At 44.8% G+C, this 26,282-nt stretch overlaps 1 protein-coding gene across 3 annotated transcripts in view; it reads right to left on the minus strand.

Annotated features, from left to right (window-relative positions):
• Positions 1-4,006: 4,006 nt before the first annotated feature.
• The window catches only part of gripap1 (GRIP1 associated protein 1), a 52,234-nt gene continuing 29,958 nt past the window's right edge, over positions 4,007-26,282 (minus strand). For all 3 annotated transcript variants that reach the window (XM_038722636.1, XM_038722638.1, XM_038722637.1), the window contains 9 exons: positions 21,774-21,851; positions 15,984-16,079; positions 15,836-15,892; positions 14,060-14,159; positions 10,835-10,965; positions 10,010-10,126; positions 9,128-9,221; positions 8,139-8,329; positions 4,007-6,398 (listed from right to left, as the gene is read on the minus strand). In XM_038722636.1, coding sequence (XP_038578564.1) covers positions 6,324-6,398; positions 8,139-8,329; positions 9,128-9,221; positions 10,010-10,126; positions 10,835-10,965; positions 14,060-14,159; positions 15,836-15,892; positions 15,984-16,079; positions 21,774-21,851 — 939 coding nt within the window. In that variant the 3' untranslated portion in view covers positions 4,007-6,323. The remainder of the gene's footprint in view (positions 6,399-8,138; positions 8,330-9,127; positions 9,222-10,009; positions 10,127-10,834; positions 10,966-14,059; positions 14,160-15,835; positions 15,893-15,983; positions 16,080-21,773; positions 21,852-26,282) is intronic.

The raw sequence follows: 26,282 nt of genomic DNA on the forward strand, positions 1-26,282 counted from the left end.
CGCCACTGGTGCATTATGGGTAACTGGTTAAAGGAGAGAAAACAAGACAAACCATGGAGACAGACCGGTTAGAAACAGACGGGTTAGAGCGGTGGAGACAGCAGCAGCCGCCCTCTGAGGCTTCCTTTTAATTAAAGCACATTTTAAAGAACGAATCACTTCCTCTCCTTCAATTAACCCTCGGCCCGGCCAATCAGACACTATCTCGTTAAGGCGGACCCCGTCAGCATCGAGCGGTCACCTCTCTAATCTGTCTCTCTCTGTGGGACAGGAAGCAGCAGACAGCTAATTAGCGCTGAGCGAGGGGGCGTCTCCCCACTGAGAGCCCCGAACTCGACCTCCATCACCAAACTTTACTGAGCGCAGGAAGAGTTCTGAAAGATCCAACGACAGAGAGGATTGTGGGATGACTGGAGGGGGCGGAGTCAGTGCTCCTGCCAGACTGTCTGCAGGGTTCACAGAGTCGTCTGCAGAGATTAAAGGAGAACTAAAGAACCAAACTTCATTCAACTTTCAGCAGGTTTTATGAGTCCAGAGGAAAACTTAGAGAGGTTACCACTAAAGAGAGCCCCCGTCTACTCCAGGAGGTAGACCGGGCCCTAGAGACTCGCGGATGGTTCTGACTTTCTCTGCATTCATTCATGTCTCAGCTGTCCTGAACTCCACATGCTTCCTGTTTGCAACCCAACAATCTGCAGTACGCAGGAACACTACAAAGTATTATTACAGAATATTAGTTCACTTCCTAAACACATCAGAAAAACTGTAATACAGTTTATATGTGAAGGGAATCTTCCCAACCAGACGCTCTGTTTCCTGTAAAACCCTGAAAATATTACTTTAACGCTGTACAGACTTTATATGTTTATAAATGAGAAACTGTGTGAGAGTCGCACATCAGCACGTTCAGAGTTACTAAAAGTGAAACCTGCTCAGGTGATTCAGCGCCAGACTCCACGGGGTTAAAACTAAAACTTCTCAACAGAATCCAAAAGTTAAAGCTGACGAAACGTCGGCTCTGAGACATGAGATGTCTCTCTCTGCATGTAAATCACCTGCTGCTTCAACAGGAGAACCAAACTTAAGGCAACTTTCAGCAGATTTAAGAGTTCATTAAAAATGCTGAGCACTGAGGACTCTCCTCCTCCCTCCAGCTCAAGCATGTGGTCCACGATGTAGACCGAGCCCCAGGATGTAGACCGGGACATGGTCCAGGATGTAGGCCAAAAACAAACTCGAGAACTAAAAGCTCTGATCAAAACAAACCAAAGCGAGACGATCGGGCTTTTATTTTGGGCTGGAACAAAAGATCCTAAATTTATTTGACAAAACCGATTTTATTCTGATTCTAATAAATAAGTACTAGTCCCTTTTTAAACACAACTAGTACTTGTTTATCAGTTACTATTAACTATTTCCATTTTACTGGTCACTATTATTTATCTCCGGAAACTCATCAACTAAGAATTCAAATGTTTCTGTCGACAAGCCATTTTACTGTCATTAATAAATGACTAGTAACAAAAATAAATCTACTAGTCATTTATTTTGACCTGCATTTCAGTGTTTCGCATTCCGCTGCTAAAATTTCACTCAATTATTTTATCAATGAGCTGCTTATCTTCACTCTCACTCTGTGCGAGCACGGTAACGCTTGGCTCGCTCCCTCTCCTCGTTCTGCAAAGCACACCTGTGTGACAGGTGCTGTTATCAGAGCAACGGACCTTCAGACTGCGCAGCTGAGCAGGAAAGCTTCTGCAGCAGGCTGCGTCTTAAGCTGATCTGCAGCTTAACATTAGCTCAGTTTATAGAAAGAAACTGGTAGCTGTATTTTATCACTGCAGCCTGCAGCTCCGTCCTGGACACACTGTTCATCCTGAATTATTTTTCAGATGAGTCTGAAAACCTGGTTGTTAGGAAAAGAAAGGACGGAGGTGACTGGAGGAGGTTAGTGAAGCTCACTAGTGATGCAAACGTGTCCTTTTAAGCTAACGAGGAGACGTTTCCGTTTGGATTTTAATGTGCAAATCAAACGCACCTCAAAAGGGAGGAGGTTTCTCATGTTGCCTATTTTTTATATTAATGTCTACAGATAAATGTCAAATGCTGTAAAATGAAGACACAGAAGGCCACATGAACAGTCTCTAACAGGCCTTTAGATGACCTCAGACCGCTCAACGGTCCGAGTCTCTATCGATACTTTACGATCATCTGCTGAGACCAGACGGGCACGAGGAAAATATGTTCGATAACACCGTTACATGCTGAGATGACATACGGCCAGCGCTAAATAAACATATACTGAAGTGTGCTTTTTAGCTGCCTGGTTGTTTTTAAATTCATTACAGGATTAGAATTTAATGTTTTACAGCTAAATGTTGTTTTCAGAGCAGCAACATTAATGTTTGCAACAGCTGTGGTGTATAACATATGTGCATCCGGCCATTACAGTTTAACATAATGCTCTGCATGCAGCTGGTGAGAGGGACAGTGAACCCTTATGGGGAAGTAATGATTGATGGGTGCAGTGTTAGGGGAAGTAGAAATTAGGTATAAAGAGATTAGTGTGTATGAAGGGACTGTACCCTTCTGTGGTGTCTAATAGATGGTTACACTTATTTTACAGCACTGTGCCCTTATATGGTTTTTAGCAGAGACCTAAACATGTCCTATATAAGCTGTGTTTGATGTACAGAGAGACAGAGTGGTCATCGGGCTGGGTCACTCTCCAAGCTGCTGCAGAGCTTGTAATTGATGCTGAATTCTTTGATGTAATAAACTTTTATAATCAAGAACAGTGTCAAGCGGATTTCTTCTCAACACATCATCGCAGCATTATCGTTCGGACACCAAACAGCAAAGTCACTTTATATAAACCCAACATCTGACATCACAACCCCGAGAGACGTTTCAGTCTGGATCAGTCCCTGCTGCTGCTCCTAACAGACTGCCAAGCTAACGTTAGCTGTGCTTGAACAGAGAGGATTAAATTAACCCTTTCTACATGTTTACCTTACAGACAGGTGTACTGATAAAGTATTATGTTTTTTACTTGCTTACTCATTGTTCGTACTCACAGTAACGAGCGGAGCTGTCGGCAACTCGAGTGAGCCGAGCCGAGTTGCCTGCAAGACCGCCTTCAAGCTCCTCCGGGTTAAATAGGCCGGTCTGCCGCTGTGTCGAGGCAGCTGCCATAACCCCTGTAGTTTGCCTCTGTGCTGGTCATTGTATCGTGTTACTGAGAGTCGGCAACACATCCTGTTTTGAACTAAGTGATTTGTGTTTGGTCTGCAGAATTGGGCCAGGGTACAGCTTATTACCGATACTGCTTACACCTGTTAGGCCCACCAGGTTTAGGGGTGCTGCGCTCCCCGTGTTTCTATTTAAAACGGCGGCTAGAGAGTTTTTTGTTTGTTCCTTTTCATGGTAGTTTAGTAATCCCTCGTTTAGGAGGGATCTCTTTTGGTTATATTTTGTTCTTTGTTTTACGCAGCACCCACTTGCCCAATTTCTGTTTTGACTTTTGTTTGTAACCTCTGTTTAATAAATAACATTTCCACTTTTACCAAGAACATCTGGTTTATGTCTATGTCCCCTTTACCCCTAGCGGGCGGGGACGTAACAGGAAAATAACAAATTACATATTTTTCATTGGAAAACTTCAAATTTTCTTGAGGGAGGACCCCGAAAGTCCTGACCATGACCAACAGACCACCACATTCCTCTGAAGCTGACATTAAACAGGGAAAAGACGGACATTTTAAACTCATGGACACGAGCGCTGCTGCTGAGACATGTTGTGTTGGGGTTTTCCATCCATCCCAGAGGAAACACTGGACTTCACAAGCAAAAATGTGCCGTAGAAGAACTAGAAACTAATAAATAAGTACGAGCAGCTTATGAACAGCGACCAGGACGCCTCTCCTCCATCATCAAGTAACGTTACTGGAAATTCTTACAAAGTCACTCAGAGGTCAAAGGTCAGAATAAAAGTCTGGGGCTAAGGTTGCTTTTAAAGGCAGCATAATTTATTCTCACTAAATAAAAGCATGTGGAAATGATGGATGAAATGAGTACGGCCGTCACACCGTGGGGTTCAGATCAGAGGAGGTCGTTTCAAACTCTTTATTAGTTTCTATTAATACACGATGCATTAAAAGAATTGTGTTTAATCTGGTTTGAGGCGGAGTTGTTCTGTGAGCAGAGAAAAGCAGACTCGTCGTCTCCAGACAAGATTTTATCACTCAGCTCCTCCTCGTCACAATAAGTAGCGTCATGATCATAAATAGATCTGTTGATTCTTCATACAGTTAGTATCACAGCGTGTAGATATATATGTACAGATTCAAACAAAACAAACAAAAACAAAGGCCAAGTCACGGCCCAGCACATAGACCGGTCCCGGATCAGTGAGAGAGAGAAGGCTTCAGTTTGTTTTCAGTGCAGCTCGACCGGCTGCTGGACTCACTGAGTCCTTTCAATATGAAAAAACGTCGTGCAGTTTGGTCTGAAGGGTTTCAGGTCGAGTCGCAGCTACAGACGTCTTCCAGCAAATAAAGCTGCACCGCAAACAATCGAGTTTCTCTCTCGTTCTGACATTTCAGACTCCGCCAGAAACAAAGCAGAAATATACAGCACAACGTCCAGGATATAGTCAAAGCCCGGTCAATCCAGGACGTAGTAAAGGAGTCCAAAAGGAGACACAAAGGCAGAGCAGACAGGAAGTGTTTGTTTTTCATTTCCTGTTGAGCTTTTTACAGAAAACAGATTTAAAGACACCAAAATAATACGATATATTATTTAAAGCAGGAAGTAGACCCAGCCGGTCACAGCTGACGGTTTCACACGTTTTGGTTTCCCCAGCGGGGACGGAAACAAGACATAGACACGGCCCTGGAGATTAAAAGCTGATCACAACAAAACAAAGAGACAATCGTTTGGTCTTCATGGAGCCAGTCTGCGTCCCAGGCTGAGCGGAAGTCACGGGGCGACAGGGAGGTGTGAGGGAGGACGGAGAGAGGGCGGGAGGGCAGATGGGAGGACCGGAGGGAGGAACGGGGGGAGGGGGAGGACCGGAGGGAGGGAGGACGGCCACAGGAGAGGAAAACACAGCAACCTTTAAAAACACAATTTTCACTCATCTGTGAACGTTGACTTTTTTTCATGCACTTCTCTTTTGAGTAACTGACTAGGATTTACGGACCAGGACTACGACCGGCGAGTAGTCGGGGCCAGGACAGGCGCGTTTCCACGAGGAATTTCAAAGGTAATAAATAACAGTTTCACATTGTAGCCACGGCCCGACACAAACATACAACCTGCACCAGCTCAATATGTTTGTGCTCCAGGACGTAGCCATGGCCGAAGCTTCCTGTCTGAAAGTCAAAGTTACTCGGCTGCTCATCGGGAACGCTCGCTGTGGTCGACGCTGTTAGCAGCAGTTAGCTTAGCATCGGCCACGGCTGTTGTTCACGGACGCAGCTGGTTAGCTTGAGCAACTTGACGCTCTGACGTCTGAAGCTGAAAGCTTTCTGCAACGTCTCATGGCCTTCGTCAACGGCTGGTCCTGCTCAACGTTTAGTCATCGACGGAGCTAAAAATTATGTCACGTTAACGAAGCAAACTGCTGATGAAGGCCATGAGACGTGGCTGAAAGCTCGAATTTTTAATCGAAGACAGAATCTCAAAGCTCAACTGAAACGTAGTCAGTTACAAATCAAACGATCCAGGTCATATCTGGACCCAGGGTGTTCAGTTGCAGACAGGAAATAGCCAGATCACAACAGAGTTACTGCACACAGCAATCAAAAGAAGTCAGTTCAGACACCAGACGTGTGTATTCCAGGACATAGCCAGGACCGGACAGGTAACTTCAGGTGAGAGTGGGAACGCCCCGCTCGCCATCTGAAATCACCTATAAGACGTAGAAACCCGCAAAAGATTTACAGTCAGGTATAATGTGTGTTTTCCAGGTTGTAGCCACGACCCATCTGTCTAATTACAGTACATTCAGTAGCAACATAAACCGGCTGTTCTCAGCTTTCCATTCCCTCTGGTCTTCTTCTTCTTTACTTTTAAAACGTACTGCTTCCTCTCGTCATTGAGAAACAGTAGATGGAGACATTCCAGTATTTAGTCTGAGCACAGCAGGCAGACTGAGGTGGTGAAATCATGGCGGCTCCAGACATTAGATGAAGCCCACAGCAGGTCATGAACACAGGGAATGGGAATAAAAGAAATGTTGAATCCAAGTGTTAGTCGCAGTCCGGCCTTCCAGCTGAGTGACGAGGAAGGGAATGGACGGATGGATCCAGGCAATAGTCTCATCCCGAGCCCGCTGCACCAGGACCGCTGTCTTTACTGAGCCGGACTAATTCCTGGGACAGAACCTCCAGGTCCTGCAGAGAGAGGGAGTGTCTGTTATTCCTAAACCGCCTCACACAGTCAACCCCACGACCGCCGCTAACGTCACACAGCCAACGGACGTCAGAACAAACCCGTGTTCAAAATTTAAAAAGGAAACTTCAGTATTTAAGAACCTGGACCTGCCGCCTCCACAAACAAAAACAAACGGTCACAATAACAAAAACTAACCGTTACAATAACAAAACAAAAACTAATCAAATGTCACAATAACAAAAACTAACCGTTACAATAACAAAACAAAAACTAACCGTTACAATAACAAAACAAAAACTAACCGTCACAATAACTAAACAAAAACTAACCGTCACAATAACTAAACAAAAACTAATCAAATGTCACAATAACAAAAACTAACCGTCACAATAACAAAAACTAACCGTCACAATAACTAAACAAAAACTAACCGTCACAATAACTAAACAAAAACTAACCGTCACAATAACTAAACAAAAACTAATCAAATGTCACAATAACAAAAACTAACCGTCACAATAACAAAAACTAACCGTCACAATAACAAAAACTAACCGTTACAATAACAAAACAAAAACTAATCAAATGTCACAATAACAAAAACTAACCGTTACAATAACAAAACAAAAACTAATCAAATGTCACAATAACAAAAACTAACCGTTACAATAACAAAACAAAAACTAACCGTTACAATAACAAAACAAAAACTAACCGTCACAATAACTAAACAAAAACTAACCGTCACAATAACTAAACAAAAACTAATCAAATGTCACAATAACAAAAACTAACCGTCACAATAACAAAAACTAACCGTCACAATAACTAAACAAAAACTAACCGTCACAATAACTAAACAAAAACTAACCGTCACAATAACAAAACAAAAACTAACCGTCACAATAACTAAACAAAAACTAACCGTCACAATAACTAAACAAAAACTAATCAAATGTCACAATAACAAAAACTAACCGTCACAATAACAAAAACTAACCGTCACAATAACAAAAACTAACCGTCACAATAACAAAAACTAACCGTCACAATAACTAAACAAAAACTAATCAAATGTCACAATAACAAAAACTAACCGTCACAATAACAAAACAAAAACTAACCGTTACAATAACAAAACAAAAACTAACCGTCACAATAACAAAACAAAAACTAACCGTCACAATAACTAAACAAAAACTAATCAAATGTCACAATAACAAAAACTAACCGTCACAATAACAAAAACTAACCGTCACAATAACAAAACAAAAACTAATCAAATGTCACAATAACAAAAACTAACCGTTACAATAACAAAACAAAAACTAACCGTCACAATAACAAAACAAAAACTAACCGTCACAATAACAAAACAAAAACTAACCGTCACAATAACAAAACAAAAACTAACCGTTACAATAACAAAACAAAAACTAACCGTCACAATAACAAAACAAAAACTAACCGTCACATTAAAAAAAAAAAACAAACCAATTGAGGCAGCGGTGGACCAGAGAGGTAAAATTACTGCTTTCATCAGTGGAGTCCGGCGACAGTGATAAAGTGACTGTTCCTCTTTCAAGCTGTGATGTGTGATTTAAGTCTAACAGCAGTGAACTACATTACCCAGAAACCCTGCTCAGGCCCTGTTTGTTGTGTAGATTTCTGTGTGTGTGTGTGTGTGTGTGTGTGTGTGTGTGTGTGTGTGTGTGTGTGTGTGTGTGCATGCGCGTTACCTTCTGCAGGTGCATGTTCTTGGTCAGCTGCTCCTCCAACATGTTCTGCAGCTTCTTGTTCATCTCTCTCAGATTCTCGTCTCCCGGTTTGACCAGGTCTCTCAGGACTGAACCAAGACCTCCCCTGTCTCCCTGAGAGCCTCCGTGACCTCCGTGGCCTCCGTGGCCTCCGACCGCGGCGCCCGACACGTCTGAGGAGAGAGACGAGTTACTGAGCAGGGGCAGCTGGACAGGTAGAGAAACTCAGGTGTTTCACCTCTGTGATGGCGCCGGATCGTTCCAGCTCCTGGCTGCCAGGTGACGCCGACGCTGCTACTGACACAGCGAGGCAGGTGCACGTGCGTTCGCTAGCTGGAATGTGCATAATGGAGCAGCTGATTGGCCCTCACTCCCCCCCATACACTGCATGGCGTCTGGCAAAGCTGAACTCTGAAGCCTCGTTCACACGACACGATTTAAAGCCCGATTTGCAAGTCGCCCAGCTCGCTGACCGTCGGGCTATGATCGATGGCGCTCGCCAGTCCTTATGTGTAAAGAACTCTACGACGCATCAAAGAGAAAGAGCACGCTAAAGAATCGTCAGCTGTGTTCTCTTTTAGTTTCTCTGCAGATCAATAACAGCAGAAATAATCAACAAATAAAGTTTTAGTATCATTATGGTGAAAGTCACGAGCTGCCCAGCAGTTTATAAAGTGATCAGAAGAAGCTCCGCTGGACAGAAAACTGTCAGCAAAGGACGTCACGACATCAAACATCAAGTCAAAGCATCCGTTTTCTGATTTAAACCCTCCAACACACGAGTCCACATGACAGCAGAGTCTGAGTCCACGTTCAGGAGCTGCTGACTCACTTTTAAAAATTACTTTACTCTCCTTCAAACGCTCAAAGGTAACGAAGACTGAAGAGACTGAGGCTGCATCCCATTAGTCCAGAAATGTCTGTCCGTCTGTCTGTTACTAGTACTGTGTGTGTCTGTGTGTGCGTGTTACCTATGCGGCTGTCCATCACGTAGGTCTCTATGATGGCGCTCTTCCTGCAGATGTCTTCAGCCATGGACGAACAGCTGACCTCCAGGTGTTTCACCTGACGGAGACAAAAACCTCAAGTCTGCTGAAGAGGTGGAGGAAGAACTCAGGTAATACTACAGTGTAGTAATACTACAGTGTAGCAATACTCTGGAGTACTCGGGTAATACTACAGTGTAGCAATACTACAGTGTAGCAATACTACAGTGTAGCAATACTACAGTGTAGTATTACTACACTGTAGTATTACTCGGGTAATACTACAGTGTAGTAATACTACACTGTATTACTACTGTGTAGTAATACTACACTGTAGTATTACCCGAGTAATACTACAGTGTAGTAATACTACACTGTAGTATTACTACACTGTAGTATTACCCGAGTACTCCAGAGTATTACTACACTGTAGTATTGCTACACTGTAGTATTGCTACACTGTAGTATTGCTACACTGTAGTATTGCTACACTGTAGTATTACTACACTGTAGTATTACCCGAGTAATACTACAGTGTAGTAATACTACAGTGTAGTAATACTCTGGAGTACTCGGGTAATACTACAGTGTAGTAATACTCTGGTGTAGTAATACTACAGTGTAGTAATACTGTGAATACTTTCACATCTTCTTTTTATCTCTGATTCTTCAGCAGCATTTTCTTCCCACTACGTTCACTGTTGACACCTGTTAAGACACAGGTTCGATTCCCACTGTGAGCCATCCACCAGCGTGTCCCCGAGCGTGACACTTCCCCTCGTGTGACCTCTGACATGTTGAGCAGCTGGAGGTCACTTTGACGGGTCATGTGACTTCCGGTCATCTCTAACAGAGGAGCCTCCTCACCTTCTCCTCCAGCATCCATTTCTCCTGCTGAACCCCGGCGAGTCTCTGGAACAGCTCGCCCACCTCGTCGTCAGATAACTCCGCAGGACGCTGAGACTGAGGGCTGCCTCCTCCGGACTGAGGACAGAGGGGACAGGGAGAGGACGGGGGAGACAGAGGGGACAGGGAGAGGACGGGGGGAGACAGAGGAGATATGAGGAAAGAGGGAACAGAGGGGACAGGGAGAGGACGGGGGGGACAGAGGAGACAGGGAGAGGACGGGGGGACAGAGGAGACAGGGAGAGGACGGGGGGACAGAGGGGACAGGGAGAGGACGGGGGGGACAGAGGGGACAGGGAGAGGACGGGGGGGACAGAGGAGATATGAGGAAAGAGGGAACAGAGGGGACAGGGAGAGGACGGGGGGACAGAGGGGACAGGGAGAGGACGGGGGGACAGAGGGGACAGGGAGAGGACGGGGGGGACAGAGGAGACAGGGAGAGGACGGGGGGGACAGAGGGGATATGGAGGAGAGAGGGGACAGAGAGGGGACAGGGAGAGGACGGGGGGGACAGAGGGGACAGGGAGAGGACGGGGGGGACAGAGGAGACAGGGAGAGGACGGGGGGGGATAGAGGAGACAGGGAGAGGACGGGGGGGGACAGAGGAGACATGGAGGAAAGAGGGAACAGAGGAGACAGGGAGAGGACGGGGGTGACAGAGGGGATATGGAGGAAAGAGGGGACAGACTTTACTTCCTGAGCCATCAGATGCTCACAGAGGGGGCTGATGGGAAATGATGAAGCAGCAGGATGTAACAGGTCACGTGACGTAAAGGCCCCACCCACCTTGTTCTGATTGCCCGGCTGCGCCTCCTTCATCATGTCTCTGTAGGAGAAGGAGGAGACGGAGGACGAGTCTCCGGTCTGCTGGGTCCGGCTGGGACTGTTAATCTCTGACAGAACCAGCTCCTCCAGACCTGCAGAGAGAAGGTGACCCGGATCAGCCAGCAACACCGGGACCTGCACCACGAAGCCAGTTCAACAAACCCAGGATGTGTTTTCGTTATCTGGCTCGATCGGGATAAGCGCGACCACGAAGCTGGATACCAACTCGGTAAGTCAACCCAGGGTTTCCCGATCCAGCCGGGAGCGCGTTCACATAAAAGAGGCGGAGTTAGCAGCAGATGACCAATCGCAGACACGAACAGGTCCACTGTCAGCAGAGCGTCATGTTTCATGAACCAGGATTAAACTGTAACACTACAGAAATACGACGCCTGCAGCTGACACATGCAGGGAGGCAGAAACCGACCAGGCGTAGTCGATCATACTGTGTTGATAGAAGTGTATGAAAATATCAGCCTCATTCTTTCAGCTCGGCTGTGTCTGCGTTTCCACATTAAAAGTTCTCCCTCACTTTAAAAAATTTGTTGTCACTTCAAAAATGAGATTAATTTATTTAACACACTCAAAAGTGTCCAAACATTGTTCTAAATTAACTTAACTCTAAATTAACAATGAAACAAAAACTCCATTCATGCCATAAAATGAGCTCAAATAGTGGCTGAAAGACTGAATCTGAACGTTTAGGCTGCTGAAAACTCACCGTCCCACCTTTTTGCGCCCACATCGCAGAAGGTGGGGAGGAACATGTCTACAGTCTCTGTAGTCGGCCTAAGAAAGCTATAGTGACCTAAAACAGCCTACGTTCATATTAAAATTCTGTATTTCAGTATCCCCACCAAACTGCTCATAATATTCAGCCTAACAAAAGAAAAATAAAACCCATGAATTTTAACGGCTGTGTCAGGCTGTGTCAGACGAACTGGGAGCAAATAAAAAATATTAAAGACATTTCAAAGCAGTGAGTAGGCTGATCCTGCTGTGCTTATATCGCTGGAGTCAAGAGTTTCTGTGATGGTTCTGTGAATGACTTCATTATTATAAAACAGAAGTTAGAAAGTGCTGATGTTTAAAGTGACTCAGTTTGCTGCTCAGCTGACCCGAGTCCCCAAAAATGAAAGTACACGTCGCGGCGATGCAGACCACAAGGACTGTGATTGGTCGCCTTGGTAGTGACTGCAGCCCCCTGCCGGCTGCCTGATCTGCACCATGTGATATTTTACGGTGTAGAAAATGTGTAGAGGTCCATTTATACAAATCTATACAAACGCTGATGTTCAGTTTCTGTGTATGGGTCTGCTGCTGCGGTCCTGTGACGTCCCCGGGACGTCCTCGTCTCTGTCTGGTTGTTGAGTATTTATGCGTGTGTTCTGCTGTAGGTGTCAGTAGGCGGGGTCTTGGTCGTCGTCGTCATCATGTACTACCTGGGGTCCGGTTTTCTCCCTATATAAAGCAGATCCCACCTGAGGGAAACGCAGTTCCTTTACTCCTCGCTCCTCATTATTTTGCATTCTTTATTAACTACTACATTGCAAACATGCTGACACCACTGACTCGCTGATAACCTAATTACACTGGATTATTTGATTAGTTAATTAAATGTTAGAGTTCTTGTAAAATAAAAGTAATGTGAAAAAATGAATGGGAGAGAGAGGTTCGAGAGAAGCGGCGGAGCAACACGCTCTTTGTTAGAACTGAGGTAGTTAATCTCTACAGACGTTCGAGTCATCAACAATCGCGTTCTTTCACCGTATCGGCCACAAACCACTGAGTACAATAATCGCCGCCGTCCAGTTGTTTCAGTGCGAGGGTGTACATTTTATGCATGCGTCCTTTGTGACATTTGTGTAGTAAGCCTAAAAATCTTAAATGTCAGGAGAGAGACCTGACTGGCACCCCTGTAAAAGAAAAAACTAACACTCTAACGCCGCGGGCCGTCCCTTTAACGCCGCGGGCCGTCCCTTTAACGCCGCAGACCTTCTAAAGCCCTGGATATATTTGTTTTTTAACAATGCGTACACACATTGTTCACACAATTGCCTGCGTGCTTTGCGTGTAACATCCCGCCATAAATCTCCTTTTTAAAAGCGGATCAGCCCTTTACGGCAGCGGACCGTCCCTTTAAGGCAGGTGCTGTGAGTAGGCAGAGAGATAAGTAGGCTACTTTAAAATGTCTGATTCTCAGGTTTGTGCAGACGAGCCTTTAAACATTCATCACTGCTCATAGATTATACATGAAGCTCAGGACTGCCGCTGACTTTACAGCTCTGTGTGAGCGTGCATGAGTGTGTGAGCGTGCGCGTGCATGAGTGTGTGAGCGTGCATGAGTGTGTGAGTGTGCATGAGTGTGTGAGCGTGCATGAGTGTGTGAGTGTGCATGAGTGTGTGAGCGTGCATGAGTGTGTGTGCACATGGTAAAATGAGTAAAATCTGTGGGAGCAGGGCTGTTAAAAAAGAAAGAAGTGAGAGAAATAGTTAAATGGAGGCAAACAGAAAGCGTGTGTGCGTGTTTTCCCAGCAGACGCCAGTGTGTCCACTTCAGCGCTGAATTAAATATTGAGCAGCAGATTCTGGACTGAACCAGAACCTCCTGATGCAGGGTCAGCAGGCCACCGATTATCGGACCCATCGGTCACGTTACAATCACATCTGAACCACTTAGGACACACACACACGCACACACACTCTCCTTACTGGAGCGTTTCAAGGGGAGGCCGTCCGTTCAGAGACTTAAATACTCCTCCATAGTTTCACAGTCACATCAGGTTCTGCTCCGTGGACAGGAAATGGAGCTCCGAGTCTGTGCAGATCAATAACCTATAGGGAGACGGGAACGCCGTCTGTAATGTCAGAGCGCGGGCTTACTGCCCGCTGTCGTTTCTGTCCGTTATAGGAAGTCGAAATGGAGGCCAGACTTTGTTGTTGCTACCAGGAACGTACAACAAAGAGCGATGCCGCACGACACTACTGCACGCTGCCGCCGCCGCCGCCGCTGCACAGCGCTGAGGCACGGCGCAGCGGGGAGAACATGAAACTTATTTCATGTGTTGATTCATCCAAGAAAGTCTCCTCCCTCCGGAGACGCACAGAACCTTAAACCCATCAAACACCGACACGGTGACATCACAGTGACATCACACACTCAGGGTGTGTGTCAGGTGTGTGTACCTGTCCTGGTCTTGCTGTTGGTCAGGATTTCCTGGAGTCTCTCCTGCAGTTTGTCGGCTCTCTTCCTCTCCAGCTGCAGCTGCCGCTTCAAGTCCTTCAGCTGCACACACACACACACACATTTACAACAACACACACAGTAACACACACACATTTACAATAACACACACACACACATTTACAATAACACACACAGTAACACACACACATTTACAATAACACACACACACATTTACAATAACACACACACACATTTACAATAACACACACACACATTTACAATAACACACACACACATTTACAATAACACACACAGTAACACACACACATTACAATAACACACACACACATTTACAATAACACACACACACACATTTACAATAACACACACACACACACATTTACAATAACACACACACACACACATTTACAATAACACACACACACACACATTTACAATAACACACACACACACACATTTACAATAACACACACACATTTACAATAACACACACAGTAACACACACACATTTACAATAACACACACAGTAACACACACACATTTACAATAACACACACACACACATTTACAATAACACACACACACACATTTACAATAACACACACAGTAACACACACACATTTACAATAACACACACAGTAACACACACACATTTACAATAACACACACAGTAACACACACACATTTACAATAACACACACAGTAACACACACACACACATTTACAATAACACACACACACACATTTACAATAACACACACACACACACATTTACAATAACACACACACACACATTTACAATAACACACACAGTAACACACACACATTTACAATAACACACACACACACATTTACAATAACACACACACACACATTTACAATAACACACACACACACATTTACAATAACACACACAGTAACACACACACATTTACAATAACACACACAGTAACACACACACACATTTACAATAACACACACAGTAACACACACACACATTTACAATAACACACACAGTAACACACACACACATTTACAATAACACACACAGTAACACACACACACATTTACAATAACACACACACACACACATTTACAATAACACACACACACACACATTTACAATAACACACACACACACATTTACAATAACACACACACACACACACATTTACAATAACACACACACACACACATTTACAATAACACACACACACACACATTTACAATAACACACACACACACACATTTACAATAACACACACACACACACATTTACAATAACACACACACACACACATTTACAATAACACACACACACACACATTTACAATAACACACACACACACACATTTACAATAACACACACACACACACATTTACAATAACACACACAGTAACACACACACACATTTACAATAACACACAGTAACACACACACATTTACAATAACACACACAGTAACACACACACATTTACAATAACACACACACACACACATTTACAATAACACACACACACACACACATTTACAATAACACACACACACATTTACAATAACACACACACACATTTACAATAACACACACACACACACACACATTTACAATAACACACACAGTAACACACACACACATTTACAATAACACACACACACACACACAGTTTAGTTTTTAATTATTATTTGCATGCCTGCCTGATCTTAAATTACACAATATATTCCGTCTGTCTTCAGTAACGTCAGATAAACTCACCGCTGCACTGCCCTTCTTCTCCAGAATCCTCTGGCCGTCCACAGTGTCCTTTATCTCCTGCAGAGACAGAGACAGACAGAGAGTTTGAAGGATGTTGGAGAAGAAAGTAGGAAATGAAGCTTTTTGAAAGCGAGACCTGGACTCTGACCTGTCTGAGTTTTCCGATGGTGTCTCCGTGTTCGTCCTTCTGCTTCTGCACGTCCACCAGCTGCCGCTTCAGTCCCTCCATCTCTGCCTGCTTCTCCTGCAGGGAGACAAGCGAGGACATCGTTACACTGTCCAGGTAGAAACCACAGCAGGTCGTCCAGACAGGAGATACCAGGTTTCCTTCTGTGCCTCCTCTGATATTAACATGAGTACTGACACTGACCAGCAGGAACATAACGACCTGACAGCCCTGACCCGTCTCCATGGACTCCACTGACCCCTTTCTATCAGAACCAGCATCAGTGTCTTCAGCAGTTTGACCTACAGCAGCTCGTCTGCTGGATCGGACCACACGGACCCTCCACGATCCTGTCACCTGTTCACAGCTTCTCCTTCCTTTGACCCCTTCTGATGGGTACTGAGCCCTGCAGACCGGTCTGGAGATGTTCTGACCCAGTCGTCTAACCATCCCAGTTTGGTTCTTGACGCTCAGATCCTCACATTGCCCATTTTTCCTGCTTCTACAATGTTCACCTGATAGATCCACTGACAGGTGCCATGGTAACCAGGTAATCAGAGTTACTCGGAGGTCAGGGTGTTACGGCTCATCTGTGAACACCTTCAATAAAAATCATTCGCACCTCAGCACCATGAGTTCCACATTTCCATTCAAACATTTCTTCTGACCACAGCAACGTCATCCATCACAGAAATACATATACAGAACGCAGCGCCTGGTTGAAGCAGGGATTTCCCCAGAGAACGCACTGCAGCTGAAGATTTCCCCTATGACCGTCTGAAGTTTGGACCCCGACCTTCATCTGAGTCCCTGAAAGTCCTGATTCCAGATACAGTATCTCCCAAAAGTGAGTCCACCCCTCACATTTCTGTAAATATGTGATTCTATCTTTTCATGTGACGACACTGAAGAAATGACCCTTTGCTCCAGTGTAAAGTAGTGAGTGTACAACTTGTGTAACAGTGTGAAAATGTCCACATTGGGCCCAAGCAGCCATTTGTCCTCCCCGGTGTCATGTGACTCGTTAGTGTTACAGGGTCTCAGGTGTGAACGGGGAGCAGGTGTGTTAGATGTGGTGTTGTCGCTCTCACACTCCCTCATACTGCTCACTGGAAGTTCAACATGGCTCCTCATGGCAAAGAACTCTCTGAGGATCTGAAACAAAGAACGGTTGCTCTACATAAAGATGGCCGAGGCTGTAAGAAGACCCCCAAGACCCTGAAACTGAGCTGCAGCACGGTAGCGAAGACCATACAGCGGTTCACCAGGACGGGTTCCACTCAGAACAGGCCTCCCCATGGTCGACCAGAGAAGCTGAGTGCACGTGCTCAGCGTCACATCCAGAAGTTGTCTTTGGGAGGTTGAAGGGGTGGGGGGGTCAGCCTGTCAGGGCCCTGTCAGGGCTCAGCCCAGACGCCGCACACTGTATCAAACTGGTCTGCATGGCTGTCGTCCCAGAAGGAAGCCTCTTCTAAAGATGATGCACAAGAAAGCCCGGAAACAGTTTGCTGAAGACCAGCAGACCGAGGACATGGATTAGTGGTCCTGGTGGACTAGGTCCTGTGGTCTGATGAGACCAAGACAAACTTATTTGGTTCAGATGGTGTCAAGCGTGTGTGGCGGCAACCAGGTGAGGAGCACAAAGCAGTATTCCAACATGATGACGACCCCAAACACACCTCCAAGACGACCGCTGCCTCGCTAAAGAAGCTGAGGGTAAAGGTGATGGACTGGATGGACTGAAGCCGAGCATGTCTCCAGACCTGAACCCTGTTGAGCATCTGTGGGGCTCCTCAAATGGAAGGTCTGACATCCACCAGCTCCGTGATGTCGTCATGGAGGAGTGGAAGAGGACTCCAGTGGCAACCTGTGAAGCTCTGGTGAACTCCAGGCCCACAAGGTGACAGCAGATTTACGCTGTTCTACAAGCTGCACGCTCACTACTTTACACTGTTCTACAAGCTGCACGCTCGCTACTTTACACTGTTCTACAAGCTGCACGCTCGCTACTTTACACTGTTCTACAAGCTGCACGTTCACTACTTTACACTGTTCTACAAGCTGCACGCTCACTACTTTACACTGTTCTACAAGCTGTACGCTCACTACTTTACACTTTATACAAGCTGCACGCTCACTACTTTACACTTTATATAAGCTGCACGCTCACTACTTTACGCTGTTCTACAAGCTGCACGCTCACTACTTTACGCTGTTCTACAAGCTGCACGCTCACTACTTTACGCTGTTCTACAAGCTGCACGCTCACTACTTTACACTGTTCTACAAGCTGCACGCTCACTACTTTACACTGTTCTACAAGCTGCACGCTCACTACTTTACGCTGTTCTACAAGCTGTACGCTCACTACTTTACACTTTATACAAGCTGCACGCTCACTACTTTACACTGTTATACAAGCTGTACGCTCACTACTTTACACTTTATACAAGCTGCACGCTCACTACTTTACACTTTATACAAGCTGCACGCTCACTACTTTACACTGTTCTACAAGCTGTACGCTCACTACTTTACACTGTTCTACAAGCTGTACGCTCACTACTTTACACTGTTCTACAAGCTGTACGCTCACTACTTTACACTGTTCTACAAGCTGTACGCTCACTACTTTACACTTTATACAAGCTGCACGCTCACTACTTTACACTTTATACAAGCTGCACGCTCACTACTTTACACTGTTCTACAAGCTGCACGCTCACTACTTTACGCTGTTCTACAAGCTGCACGCTCGCTACTTTACGCTGTTCTACAAGCTGCACGCTCGCTACTTTACACTGTTCTACAAGCTGCACGCTCGCTACTTTACACTGTTCTACAAGCTGCACGCTCACTACTTTACACTGTTCTACAAGCTGTACGCTCACTACTTTACACTTTATACAAGCTGCACGCTCACTACTTTACACTTTATACAAGCTGCACGCTCACTACTTTACGCTGTTCTACAAGCTGCACGCTCACTACTTTACGCTGTTCTACAAGCTGCACGCTCACTACTTTACACTTTATACAAGCTGCACGCTCACTACTTTACACTTTATACAAGCTGCACGCTCACTACTTTACACTGTTCTACAAGCTGCACGCTCACTACTTTACACTGTTCTACAAGCTGCACGCTCACTACTTTACACTGTTCTACAAGCTGCACGCTCACTACTTTACGCTGTTATACAAGCTGTACGCTCACTACTTTACACTTTATACAAGCTGCACGCTCACTACTTTACACTTTATACAAGCTGCACGCTCACTACTTTACACTGTTCTACAAGCTGTACGCTCACTACTTTACACTGTTCTACAAGCTGTACGCTCACTACTTTACACTGTTCTACAAGCTGTACGCTCACTACTTTACGCTGTTCTACAAGCTGCACGCTCGCTACTTTACGCTGTTCTACAAGCTGCACGCTCGCTACTTTACGCTGTTCTACAAGCTGCACGCTCGCTACTTTACGCTGTTCTACAAGCTGCACGCTCACTACTTTACACTTTATACAAGCTGTACGCTCACTACTTTACACTGTTATACAAGCTGCACGCTCACTACTTTACACTGTTATACAAGCTGTACGCTCACTACTTTACACTGGAGCATAGGGTAATTTCTTCAGTGTCGTCACGTGAAAGATAGAATCACATATTTACACACGTGAGGCGTGGACTCACTTTTAGAGATACTGTATGTGTGGAAGTGGTCTTATTGAGGAGGACCGGCTGGACCAGATCAGCACTAACTGTAAAACACAATGTTACTGATCCAACAGCTGTAACAGCTGGAAGAATGTCAACCTGCTCAGAAACACTTCCTTTCTGCTGAAAAAAGTTAAGAGAACAAATGTAGACAGTGCTGCCCCCCCAACTGTAATCCACTTGAGGGATTAAACTACATTTAATCTCCTCTAATCTCTGCTGCTAATTCAGGTCTCCATTAAAACACCTGCAGGCTGCCGCACACACAGAGCTGTGTTCAGGTTCCTGGTCTGCTTCTTTCAGACCCGTTACTATGTTCTCAGACCCTGAACGTTCCTGCAGACCCATGAAATATCAGTCTCTACGTTAGAGCTCACAGATCAGCGATTTTCTGAAATCAAACGAGGACTCTTTTCTCTACCTGAGCTGTAGCTGCGTCTGCAGACAGGAAACAACACGGGCCGGCGCTCAGCGCACCTGGCGAGCCCCGGGCCTGCCGCTAATTAGACCGCTCCGTGGTTATGAACTTTTCCTTTAAGCTGCCTGGCTTCTGTCAGCAGCAGATAACAGCAGCTCTCTCAGAGGACCACAACTCAGCCAGCTATCTGATTGGCTGAAAGAACTCGTTACAGCCACACGGACATATCCCATGATGCACAGCGAGCTGAGCTTTATGGGTTCGTTATCAAACTCCACTGATAACGAAGTCTTTCTCCAGGACAGAGTGAACTGTTCTCTGGAGCTTTGGTGGTGCAGAAATCCATCTGGACATTGTTTCTGAAAGGACCAGCTTCACTACAGTCACCCAGAGGCCTTTGGACCCAGCTGTTCACACGGCCCCTGATTAAATGCACAGTGAGGGGCCCTCACATCAGAACAATAACAAGCACCGTGAAGTAGTGTGGGATCATGGGAGTGCTCCCGTTAGGATTCCTTCAGTGTTGGTGGTTCAGGAGCCGGCTCCTCCGCTCCAGAACAAACCCGCAGAACCTCTGAACGAAGCAGCTTCACGTTAGAAGGCAGTGTTTCAGTGATGGGGTACGCTGCGAGCTAACGCTAACAGCTGGTCTCCCCCATAACTTCTCTCTTTTCACAGGGAATGTGCCGTTTGGCTTTCAACACTGTCCGGATGTAAAAGGTCTGGTCGGAACGATTTATGAAGATGAAATATTTGTAAAAGTTTCCCAGTGTTGTGTTTCAGTCGCTGTGGTCAAACACAGGAAACAACAAACCACTGACACGGCGGTGTGTTACCATGGAGACCGCTACGCTTTAATTAGAAACACACTCAATTAGAGATGCACCAGATCCCACACACACACGTGTGTGTCTAGTGTGTGTCTAGTGTGTGTGTGTGTGTCTAGTGTGTGTGTGTGTGTCTAGTGTGTGTGTGTGTCTAGTGTGTGTGTGTGTCTAGTGTGTGTGTGTGTGTGTGTGTGTGTGTGTGTGTGTGTCTAGTGTGTGTGTGTGTGTGTGTCTCTAGTGTGTGTCTAGTGTGTGTGTGTGTGTGTGTCTCTAGTGTGTGTCTAGTGTGTGTGTGTGTGTGTGTGTGTCTAGTGTGTGTGTGTGTGTGTGTCTAGTGTGTGTCTAGTGTGTGTGTGTGTGTGTGTGTGTCTAGTGTGTGTGTGTGTGTCTAGTGTGTGTGTGTGTGTCTAGTGTGTGTGTGTGTGTCTAGTGTGTGTGTGTGTGTGTCTAGTGTGTGTGTTTGTGTGTGTGTCTAGTGTGTGTGTCTAGTGTGTGTGTGTGTGTGTCTAGTGTGTGTATGTGTGTGTGTGTGTCTCTAGTGTGTGTCTAGTGTGTGTGTGTGTGTGTGTGTGTGTGTCTAGTGTGTGTCTAGTGTGTGTGTGTGTGTGTGTGTGTCTAGTGTGTGTGTGTGTGTCTAGTGTGTGTCTAGTGTGTGTGTGTGTGTGTGTCTAGTGTGTGTCTAGTGTGTGTGTGTGTGTGTGTGTGTGTCTAGTGTGTGTCTAGTGTGTGTGTGTGTCTAGTGTGTGTCTAGTGTGTGTGTGTGTGTGTGTCTAGTTTGTGTGTGTGTGTGGTTTGTGTGTGTACCTCCAGCTGCAGTGTGTGTTGTTTCTGTAGCTGCTGGATCTCCTCTTGATGTTCCAGAGAGTTCTTCTCGATGTTCTCCTGCAGAGAGATCCAGATAATTTTTATCCCACACTCCTCTGCTTAGTGAACTACATTACCCACAATGCAACACAAACTCTGACAGCTGCTGTGAGGATTCAGGTGTGTTGTGCTAAAGTACTGTGTAGCCTGCACAGATATCAGAACTCCTATGAGACACCGCCGGTCTCATGCTGCTCTGTGACCGGATCAGAACCGGCACACAGCAGCAGGTTCAAGTGCAGGAGAACCGGCTGCTTCTGAAACTCTGCTACACCTGGAACCACACCCAGCAATGCTTCACTGCAGCGTGTTCACAGGACAGGTTCAGGTACCATCCAAGTCAGTGTTACCATGATACTCAGGGGCCTGGGTGGCTCCTGCAGCAGGTTCTGCCTGCTTTTAAACCTTTATTTATCCAGGATAAAAAAACTCCTGGAGATTAAAAATCTCTTTTACAATAGTGTCCTGGCAAGTGGCAGCAGCGCGGTTACAAATAGATACAGAGACACTTACAGGTAAATATATATACATACTTTCACTCTAAAAAATCCTCAATCAATTTAAAAACAGTGACAGACAGACTGCCTTTCTGCAAGGTCCTTTAAAAAGCCTTTAAAAGTATAATAATAAATATAAGTATAATAAAGTGAGACCAACTCCTTCAACTGTAGTTCATTCTGAAGCTGATTCCATGCAGATGGTGCTGCAAAATTAAAAGCCTTTTTGCCAAAATCAGTGCAGGCTTTAGGGACAGTCAATAAAAACAGATCCTGTGAGCGCAGGTGATACATCCTCCTGAGGCCTGCAGGGACATAAGTGTTCAGATAAGGAGGAAGAAGTCCTAATACTGCCTTATAAATAAAAAGATGCCAATGCATCCAACGCCGAATGGAGAGGGAGAACCACCCGACCCGAGAATACAGCAAACAGTGATGAGTGAGAAATTTTAAGTTTGTGATGAATCTCAAGGCTCCATGAAACACGGTGTCCAAAGCATGAAGACACTGGGAGGTTGAATGCATGTAAAATATATCACCATAGTCCAAGACAGACAAGAATGTTGCATTTACAAGTTGTTTTTTTGCTTCAAAAGATAAACAGGACTTTATTCTAAAAAAAAACCCTAACTTCAATTTCAGTTTTTTAACCAGATCTTGGACATGCAATGTAAAAGACAGTGATTTGTCAATGGTAATGCCCAAGTATTTATAATCTGACACTTCTTCAATTTCTGTACCAGAAAGTGTACAAATGGTTGGGACATTGTTTTTAGTTGATTTTCCCAGAGTGAAAGTCATGACTTTAGTTTTTTTAGAGTTTAGAACCAATTTTAAAGTAGCCAGATTATGCTGCAAGATGTTAAAAGCAGACTGTAAATTTGTGATTGCTTGACCTAATGTGGACCCAGAACAATAGAGAACAGTGTCATCAGCATAGTAATGATGTTTGTATAAATGATAAAAAGAAGAGGCCCAAGGACTGAGCCTTGAGGCACCCCTTTTGAAATATTTAGGGAGGCAGAAGTGAGGCCGTCTACTTGCACACATTGTGTTCTCCCTGATAGGTAACTGTTGAACCATCCCACTGCTTGTTCTGATAGTCCAATAGAGGAAGGAGTCTTTGAAGGAGTATTTTATGGTCCACTGTGTCAAAAGCTTTTGACAAATCAATAAACAGTGCTGCACAGTGCTGTTTATTGTCCAAGGTTTTGACCAGGTCATTAACAACTTTTGAAACAGCTGTTATTGTACTATGTTGTTTCCTGAAACCGGACTGAAATTCATTCAGAATATTGTTATTAATTAGATAGTGTTTTAATTGCATGCAGATGACTGATTCCATTAATTTAGCTAATACTGGCTTTTACAAATTATGTAATGTTTCATAAAGGGAGCTAGCAGCAATGAAATGCTTATTAAAACTATTGAGAATTTCATTTTTGTCAATGATTTTGTATCCGTTTTTGCTTCAGTTAATAATTTGATTGTTTTCCAGAACTTGAGAGGGTTATTTAAATTTTTGGATGTTTTAGAGAGGAAATAGGCAGATTTGGCATTACGGATTTTTACAGTGCATAAATTACGTAAACGCCAGTAAAACCAGTCAGACTCAAGCTTTGAACTTCTAGCTTGAGCCCAGGCTTGATTTCGCTCAAGAAGGTGGTCAGACAATTCATTGCTAAACCAAACATTTCACCCTTTCACTCTATGTCTTTTGAGTGGGGCATGCTTGTTTACCAGGCCTATGAAACCATCATAAAAAAACATCCAAGCATTTTCAACATCATCAATAAGGCTAATTCTTCCCCAATCAAAATCATACAGATCATGTAAAAAGCCTTGCACTGAGAACTGCTTCATTGCCCTCTTAAAGATTATGCGTGGCCTTGTTTTAGGAATTTTTGTGTTCCTTACAGATGCTATAAGACAATGATCACTTCTATCATTTGCAAAAACAGAGGCACAGGAGTATTTGTGAGGGGCATTTGTAAGAAGATCAATTAGGGATGATTTTTCTGGATGTTTTAGGTTTGGTCTGGTGGGGCTATTCACAATCTGAAAGAGATTAAAAGAATCACAAAATGATTTAAAATGATCAGACATTGGCAAAAGCCAGTTCCAATTAAGATCTCCTAAAAAAACAATTTCATTACAATTTAGACTTGTTAAAAACTCCCTCAGAGAAGAAAGAGTGCTACTGTCAGCTGAGGGGGGTCTATAACAACCAACAACTGTGATGTGAAGACTCTTAGAAACTTCTAAGTCAAGGGCCAACAATTCAAATTGTCTACTTATTGACTTTGAGACAATCACATTCACAAGAAATGACTTTTTTACATATATTGCAACACCTCCACCCTTTAGGTCGGTCTGTTCTGAATAAGTTGTACCCACCTACAGTCACATCCTTATCAGAAACAGATTTGTTGAGCCAAGTTTCACTTAAAACAAAAACATCGGCATTGGTTGAAAGTGCCCAGATACGAACCATATCTATTTTGCCAACCAGCCTACAAACATTCAAATGACAAAATCCCAGGCCCTTTCTGCATTTAAAGCTTTCAGGGGTGTCATATGACATACTTTGCTCTGGGCCTGGATTTGGGTGGACATTCCCAGAAATTAATAGCCGCAATATAAGAATAAGTCTCTGTTTAGGCAGTTTACAATGATGGTGGTTGTGGATGACTGCCACGTTTAAAAGGGCTGCTCCTTGAGACCCCAGATGGTTTTGCAGAGCCAGCTTAGACGCAAAGGCTGGGGTTGAATGACCGCAGCCAGCTGATGGTTTGTTTCGCTCCTCCCCCCATGGCAACGAGGGGAGATTCCAATAGAGGCACACAATGCTATCAAGTACAGCACAGCAAGAAACATCCGCGGCTTTAACTCCATTTTAATTCAAGGATTTTAATCAATGTCCATTAAAAACTCAGGATCCTCTTTTTCAAGTAGAGTGACTCCACCACCAGCTCCACCCCCTCCGCAGCGTCCTCCAGTGACGCGGTGCCGTGATGCAGGAAGTGAAGCTGAATAAAATAATTACCGCGGATAAACAACGCGTTCCAAAGTTGCATCCAACCCAGAGAAGGCGAAACCACAATGCCTATTCCAGGATGGTACCATCCCTGGACCAACCAAGATCACGATTTCCATTCTTCCACCGCGAAGCCACCCGTCCTCACAGCAGTACAAAGACAGATGGAAGTTTATATTGAAGTTGTTCTGCTCTGCGCCAATCCAAGAAAAGGATCACACAACGCAGACAAAGTGAGTAGAAAAGTAAATCCAAGTATGGACACAGCTACGGCATTCAAAATAATATTTATTAAATGCACTGCACGCTTGCGTTGAGTTGGTCGTGCCTGTAGCTGGTAGCCGAAATGCATCCAATGTCTTGATCAGTTAATCAATCCAATAAACCCCAGAGTCATCATCACAGGGGTTCAATATGAATTAAAACTAAGTTTATAATTTATAAGAGTGATGCCAATGTCAATGTCTATAAACTCACTCACTCAAACAATCTCAGAGCGACAAACAGGACGCCTGCTGTTCACTGAATATACTGCTGTGATCGTTCCTCCTGGACCTTCAGCCATGAGGTCCAAAATCCTTGTTCTGGGCAGACAAACTCCACAGTTCATCTGAAGTGGATGTAAGGCTGCAGCAGTCTGAGGTGGACTCTGTGGTTCTGCCCCCGATCTGCTGCAGCTCAGCAACATACCAGCGTCAGATAAACTGTGGACCGGGTTTCTGTCCCCCATCACTCCCACTGAGAGTGCACGAGGACCGGGTTTCTGCTCAGAACAAGGACTGAGGACTGAAAGTGCACGAGGACCGGGTTTCTGCTCAGAACAAGGACTGAGGACTGAAAGTGCACGAGGACCGGGTTTCTGCTCAGAACAAGGACTGAGGACTGAGAGTGAACGAGGACCGGGTTTCTGCTCAG

This window comes from Micropterus salmoides, unplaced genomic scaffold (genome assembly GCF_014851395.1).
Source record: "Micropterus salmoides isolate LMB-PRFRI ecotype aquatic unplaced genomic scaffold, ASM1485139v1 Ms_hic_scaffold_16, whole genome shotgun sequence".
Taxonomy (NCBI): Eukaryota; Metazoa; Chordata; class Actinopteri; order Centrarchiformes; family Centrarchidae; genus Micropterus; species Micropterus salmoides.